This window comes from Lotus japonicus, chromosome 6 (assembly GCF_012489685.1).
Source record: "Lotus japonicus ecotype B-129 chromosome 6, LjGifu_v1.2".
NCBI lineage: Eukaryota > Viridiplantae > Streptophyta > Magnoliopsida > Fabales > Fabaceae > Lotus > Lotus japonicus.
In genome coordinates this window covers 1,749,318-1,756,945 of record NC_080046.1, presented here as the reverse complement: position 1 = coordinate 1,756,945, position 7,628 = coordinate 1,749,318, and the positions used below count along the sequence as shown (strand labels likewise).

General features: G+C 36.0%; 1 protein-coding gene and 1 long non-coding RNA gene across 2 annotated transcripts; one reads left to right on the top strand and one right to left on the bottom strand.

Moving 5' to 3' along the window:
* The first annotated feature begins 688 nt into the window (after positions 1-688).
* Positions 689-2,558, top strand: LOC130726949 (uncharacterized). Its single transcript, XR_009015062.1, has 3 exons — positions 689-1,142; positions 1,232-1,494; positions 2,138-2,558. It is a non-coding gene; the product is annotated as an uncharacterized LOC130726949 (long non-coding RNA).
* Positions 2,559-3,662: 1,104 nt separating this feature from the next.
* Positions 3,663-6,760, bottom strand: LOC130725971 (uncharacterized). The gene is made up of 2 exons (XM_057577166.1): positions 6,356-6,760; positions 3,663-4,498 (listed from the first exon to the last, which is right to left on the bottom strand). The coding sequence occupies exons 1-2, from the start codon at positions 6,710-6,712 to the stop codon at positions 3,974-3,976; spliced, it is 882 nt and encodes a 293-aa protein (XP_057433149.1). The 5' UTR covers positions 6,713-6,760; the 3' UTR covers positions 3,663-3,973.
* Positions 6,761-7,628: the final 868 nt, after the last annotated feature.

Below are 7,628 nucleotides of genomic sequence, written 5' to 3'. Positions count from 1 at the left end.
TTAGTCAGGATAGTAATCTATCATCTGGTTTGTAGTTTGCTTTTCATCTCTATCTTTGTATTTGGGTTAGCACCCCTTGTGCTTATCAATATATTACTTTGCTTATCAAAAAAAAGTATATAAAATACACATTAAATAAAAAATTAAATGTGCTGCTTGATCTCTAATTAGAGATATAAGAAAATGTTTTCCGATGAATAAAAACAGATATAAGAAAATATTTTATCCATTAATTAGTAAGAAGATGGATTTACAGTAACTATTTAGAGATATTCTTTAGAAAACACAAGAGTCTTTTACGCGAATGTACTGTGTTTCGGTATGAAACTTCCTCCTCAGGGCTAAGCAATTCGAGAGAAGCAATAAACTAAGCAAAGCATGAAATGAGTGAAAATGCGTTGGATCCCCCACCGCTTGGGCGGTGTCCTTTATATATATCTTGGGTTTTGACTTACTGAGTCATGGGTTGTCCGACCCATTAATTACATCATATTGGTTAGCCCACATTTACGTAATATTGGTGCGCCCATATCGGACCACAACCCCACAAGACACTAAGGTTCAAGAATTGAGTTGAACAGTCTTTATCAGCCCACAAGTAAAATGATTCGCCCATGTACATAATAAAAGTATTGGGTGCACAGGCTCCGGGCTCTGACATTAAATGTTGAATGAACTCTGAATAACAAAATAAAAATTTATCCTACAACTCAAATTCCACTCTTATCTTCACAATATTGTGTGTACAAAAGGAGAATAAGTTTACTTCACTTATCACAATCAACAACGTGCTTTACCTAGTTTTGCTATGATCAATTTCAATTTTCCAAAAACCTGTTTAATTTCCTACCAACTGCTGTAACATAAGCAAAGATATGACAAATATTTCAAAAACTGACTCAGAATAGGTGGAAGCATTCTTAGCGAGGCAAGGCAAGGAAGGAAGAAGGGTTTTACTGGGGTAACGTGAGTGAACCACCCTCTCTGGTTTCGTGAAATGGCGTCGTCGCTGAATTCTGACAACACCAACGCCAACGCCACCAAGAAAACAACCAACAGCAACGCCGTGTTCATCGACACCAACCTCGATACGCACTTGGCAGTCCCCGTTTATGAGCACGACACCGTCTCCGACCTCAAAAGTAGTAATCTTAATTCCTTCTTCTTCTCTCTTTCTTTTCCTATCTTTCATTATTCATTCATGATTCTTCATCATTTATTTTATATGTAGAGAGAATCGAGTCCGAACACCCTTCATGCTTTCCCAAATTTGGCCACATTCATATTCATGGGATTAAGGTTCACCGCACCGGCTACATTTATGACCTTTCAGATTCCATGTCTGTCACAAATGCCTTTAATGGTTTCAATGACGGCTGGTTCCTTACTGTTGAGGCTTCTTCATTGGGGGAGGAGGCTACACAAAGTGACCAATTGATTACTCATGCTTCTCCTAAGTCCTAACCAGGTGCTACCGTGTCATGCCGATAATTGGTAACCCTTCCTTTTATGTTGTGTCATTTATTAATGTTGAAAATATGAAAACCTTGTTTGTTCCTTGCTTATTTTGAGAATTTGAACTTGTGTTCGTAAGGTGTCAGCATAGTTATCAATAGCAAGCGATAGCGGCCTTCCCTTGTATGGGATTTCATTTTTGGGGGTCATCTGCGACAGGCCGCGATTGACTACTATGGGTGTTACTTTTTTAGTGCTGGAACATGAATGGAGAACTATTAGATTATTGCAATTCAGACTTTTCTGATTGTTTCTCATTCGTTCTATTCTAACAAATTATAGTCAGCCACACACCATTTACATATGTGGCTTAGCACTTTCCTCATGATTTTCTGTGAGCTACTTAGGGCACTGCATTTGAGCCAATATGTGTTCTTATCTACTGTTTAGTTTTGCTATCTTACTTCGTGGATTATACTGCCATAACTCATCAGTGCAGCATTGGTTTATCTTTTTGTTTTCCCCTAGCATATGTGCCTGGATATGCTTTGTGATTCATGCTGCTAAGCTTGAATTAAATATCTATATGGCTACATTCATGATATATCTTGTTTGCTTATAAAAATGGTGGTATATCATTTGAAACTGATTTTTTTTCTATTTTTGTATCTAATTGAATCAGTAGCGTATGGTGGGGATAGGATGGAAAATGGTGGAGGAAGTTCCAGACAGCCTTGGTGACACTTAATCACAGGTTTCCGAGCAAAACAATGTTTGTTGTTTAAACGTGTTTGCTGATAATGTTGTGATTCACTATATTGCAAGGAGTCAAGTTAATCATAACAATTCAGTAGAGGTATGATCAGTTGCATTGATCGAAGTTGTCTAGAACTGAAGCATACCTTATGTTATGTCTTAAAAAAAATTCCTAGGTGAGGTCATACGCAGCATGTTGTGGCTGTTTAGTCTAAAGCATTTTATTTTACATTTGCCATTACAAGAATTTAGATTATGGTGAACTGTGTTGTCTTGGAAGCATTTAAGCATCCACGTTTTGAATGATATGATAATATAAAAGTAGTTGTTGGAATTGAACTTAAAAATGAATGGAGAAAGTGATACAGAGGAGGGCAGGTTTTGTTGAGGTGAGTTAGTGCATGCCTACGATATTGAATGCCTCTGATCTGTTGTTCAATGCACAATGCGATATCTCCAGCCTACAATCATCACAAACTGTCTAAACTGTTATTTGAATGGATGAGGAGGATCTTCATGTGTTTTTCATTTACATCATATGATTTGTTTGATATAGTAAGATGTACTTTTAGTAAAATATAAACAAATTATGGTTCTTGTTGATCGTTATTATTCTGCTAGTTGACTGTTTGCGAGCTGATCTCCAAATCGTCAAAAGATGGATTCCTTGATCAGTAATTCTAGTTTTGTTTAGGTGACCAGTATCCATCTCTCTAAGATTTATCAATTTACTATATGAGACGATGAATAGTTTCTTCACTTATTCTTCAAAAAGAAAGGTTGCTGCTGTAGCATTTCTGAACACCATATGGATGTTTCAGGAAAAATACAAATATTTGTCCAAATCATATTAATTTTTTGATTATTAATATAGTTAGTAATTTTAGTTTTGTTTAGGTGACATGTAGCCATCTCTCTAAGATCTATAAATTTACTGTCTGAGATAATGAATTGTTTGTACAACATTCTACCGAAAGAAACGCATTCCGGTTTGTGCTTTAGCAGTTCTAAACTCTAGAAAGATGTTTCACGAAAAATACAAACTTTCGTCGAAATCATATCAATTCCTTTTAGTAATATTAGTTTTGTTTAGGTGACATGTTTTCATCTCTCTAAGATCTATAAATTTACTGTCTGAGATGATGAATAGTTTCTTCAACATTCTACAGAAGGAAAAGTTGTTTGTGATGATAAATGGTTTCTTCAACATTCTACAGAAAGAAAGGTTGTTCAGTTTATGCTTTAGCAGTTCATAAGGGTTTAAGAATTCCAAGCATGTAGAAGGGTTGATTAAGGAAATAGAAAATGTAACCCAGAAAAGATATTCACTTGGCACAAATACTTAACCATTACTCATTTTATAGGTTCTTCCTTATCCTTTAACTGAGAAGAAGTGGTAACACACAGTAGAATTTCCTGTTAGAATAGTATACAGCAGTGCAACAGCACAGTTAATTAAAGATTATCACAAAAGCTGGCTAAAAAACCATTATTTGGTGAAATGCCATTACAACACACTCAAAAGACCCACCAAAATGGAGGTGTGCAAAATACCTTTCTGCTAAAAACAAGACAAGTAAAGAGTACAAATTTTCTGCAATTGATGAACTGAATTCATCATCTGATACAAACACATGTTGCTAAAGTGGGTACAGGACTAACAACCTTCATAAAATAAACTACTTGGCTTCTTTTCATTCAAGGAAGATGTAAAAAAAATCACAATCTAACTCATTCAAGTTCAACTTAATGGTAGAGACTATTACAACATCTTTGTCCAAGAGCCCAAAAATGGAAAAACAGCAATGAGCAACCGCAATAGCAGAGGTGTGTCACTTTTTCTTTCTCTCCGACTCAACCTTCCAGCTTCTGTAGGCATCCTTTGGGATCCCCCCATGGCTCGAGATGATCTTGTCGCTGGCCTAGATCTCTCCAACTCATCCCATCCACCAAAACTCGGTGCTTCTCGGTTTCCCCTATCAGTACCAACTGATCCATTATTCTCAACAACCCATGACTGGTACCCTGTCTTCTTCCCCTTATTAGTTTTCGGGTTTTCTTCAGGCTCTTCCTCAACTCGGTTGCCATTTGCAGTGCGGGGTTTCCTCCTCATCCTGTACTTGCGTCTTGGCTTGCTCTCGGACCGTCCCCATAGTTTCTCAAATGCTAGTGCAAGTGCAGACTGACCAAGGGGAATTGCTAATGTCATAAGTAAAGCTTTCGGGCCAGTAGCAAGCAACCAAGACGCAAGGATGATGGGCAGCGTCCAACCATAGGATTTGAAAATCTGCACTGACAAAAATGAAATACATTGAAATTCCTCACACCTACAAAAGATCATCATAGCATATGCAGACACAATTAACATTCGTCATGTTTTCAGTAAACTTCATGTTAGACAATAAACAGATTAAAACAAAAATTCAAGTTGCTTAATACATAATTAAAACCTTCATGAGAGTATTATGATTTACACAACACAGCAAATCATGGCCAATGTATTCCTAGAGCAGAATAAATTACACAAGTGATATTAAGTGATAATAAATAACAGGAAAAGATACTAGACAACAATTGCTTTGGAAAGACGGAGTTATGGAGAACTTCACAATCAGCATTTTTAAGGACACAGAAAGCAGCAACAAGAGTGCCTTACTGAAAAAAAAAAAGATTGTATTTAGGTATAATGCCAAAAGCAAACTGTTCGAATTGGGATTCGGATTCATTGTACTTTCATTGGTAAAAAATACTTTTGAAAACTGTTTTTAAAATCAACAAATTTCACAATTCTATTAAAATAGCGTTAGCAAACCATTACCTATTTACATCTAGAGAAACGTGTTATTCAAATATACATTTTTTTTTACTAAACCCTGCTTGACGAGGTGATGATGCACTAGATGTAGAGAGAACTATTAAGAATTATATAAAAGTTGTTGATTAAAATCTACTTGGTGTGCTTGGACTTGGATCCTTGATCTTTACCATATCTTGGTTATGCAATACCATTTCTTGACTAGTGATACTAAACTGAAATGCATGCCTCAATATACTAGGAATAAAAATTGAAGTCCCCTGGTGGAAAGGGAAATATGTTTCCATCACAGCTAACATTAAGTACAAGGTTTCATTCTCATACTAAATCTAACAACCAAGTGAACAGTTTATTGCCTCAAGAATAAAATATGTTGACCAGAAAATAGAATATATAACTACATTACTAAATCTCAAAGCACTTATACTGCCCTTGGGTCCTATGAAATTGGAGAATGATAGCCAAACTACATTCTGTATGCATTGAAATATAGACAGCTAAATCCACCAAGCTAGTCTCCAGAAAGAAAACTTTACAATAGGAAATACCTAAAAGCACCATAGCTTAATTGAGACAATTCTTGCAACTTGCAAGAGGACATGCTTTTGTTTAATCACTCAAGAGGTGAATTTCACAAAGAACCCACAGAAAGACATTTAGGTTAAGACATTACATTCAGTCGGCCTGATAATATAATCAAACTATATGTATTTATATGTCTGCCCCAACTGTTCCAAAAATTTGTGCATATGGCATACCGTGTTCTTGTTTAGGTTTTTTCCTTAGTGAAAGAAAGTTATATCCAACAGAGTAAAAAGAGTTGCACTCAGTTCATGAATACTAACAGAAGATATGCATTTACACTAGTTTACAATCCAATGAAATCCATTGGCAGCAAGCAAAATAATGAGAAATCAATAAATGACACCTAGTATCAATCCTTAACACCTCTTCCATCACATTAACTGTTATCATCATAACAGAGGAAAGCTCTCAAGCTCAAGTCCAACAACAAGTAAGCACCTAGCCTGATTCAATCATGAATAAAAAGGAAACCACAAAGAAACACAATCTTAAATAACTACAGGAAAACATAAATAGAAATATAAATCATGCACTCATTTTTCAGTAAATTTCCATCCATATCCACAAATTCTCTAAAAACAAATAAGAGCTAGCTACTAGAATTGAAATAGTTATGTAGGACTTGGCAAGTTTGCTAATTTCCTCATAAACTAGTTACATCTTCCATATAAGAATAAAGGGTATCATTCAAATAATCAAAAGTGTAAGTACCAAAGCTAAGAACAGCAAAATTGGTTGGCTCACCTTGAAAATCCACATATTGTCAATGGCATCTTCCCAAATTCCACTAGATTCTGTCTCGATTCCCGGAGAGTCATCGGACCACCACCGCCTCTTGTTACCAAACTCCTCTTCTTCGTCATCTTCTGCTTCTTCTTCTTGGGAGTTGGCTCTGCTGAAATTTCGGGGTGGAAAGGTTTCAGCATTGGAATCCCAACGTGGGATTTTGTTGGAGGAGCATGATACGGCGCGAGAACGGGAGAGAAGGTGGTGGTGGTGGTGGCGCCATGGAAGAGGAAGAGGAAGAGGTTGAGGTGGTCGAGGAGGATGGACAAGGAAGGTGGAACCTTGGTGGCAGTAGTGAAGATGGGTTGTTTCCATGGCTCACACAAGTCTCCATTATCTTTGTCCTGTTAATTCTCAAAATTCTAAAATACACAAAATAACATGTGACACACATTAACAAGAATCTTGCAATATAGTTTTCAAACATAATTGAAAATTTAACCTTAATATATTAAATTCTTTCTAATACTCCATATAATTTTATATTTTAATATAATAATTTTTAAAAAAAATCAACATCCTCAAGTAGTAAGAGTTATGAGACATAAAGATTGGGTGAGATGAAGAGTGAAGGGTTCAGAGTTCGAACCTCGAAAAAGAATTAATTTACTAATATTATTAACACCTAACATTTGCCTATTAAAAAAATTAAGGAAAATAGGATAGAACAAGCCGGGATTATTTTCTATCTCATCATAAATATTAATTATTTTTCAAATATCTTTGTCAAATATAGTAACTTGTAAGCTAATATGTGGCACTCAAATGCAACACATACGGTTTCAATTTATTTGTTTATTTTTGTCAAAGGTGTTATGGGGAACCAAAAAAATCTCTTGTGTGCTTATCCCTTGCTATATCTATTTGTTTTCTCCTTTTCATATTTTCACGGATCTACTAACTTAAAATGCAAGGTGCAATTTCACTGTTCATAGTGCACCAATTTTTTTTTTGTTACAGATGCTTGATTGTTGGGCCAATTTCTTATTTGGTTCAATGATAGGTTACTGTGTAGGGTTAGGAATGTTCATGCCCTCCTTGCCTCTTCACGTGTGAAGGAGGGGAGTTGGGTTTGGGGCCCCCCCTATGGGGCTCCGCGCCCCACCTCTTTTTTTTTAACCCATAAATGCCCTACGGAACTTAAACTTCCGTATTCTATAAAATAGAATACGGAAGTTAAAATTCCGTATTATAACTCTGACAGTCATCACCTTTTCCACCATTACTCCTC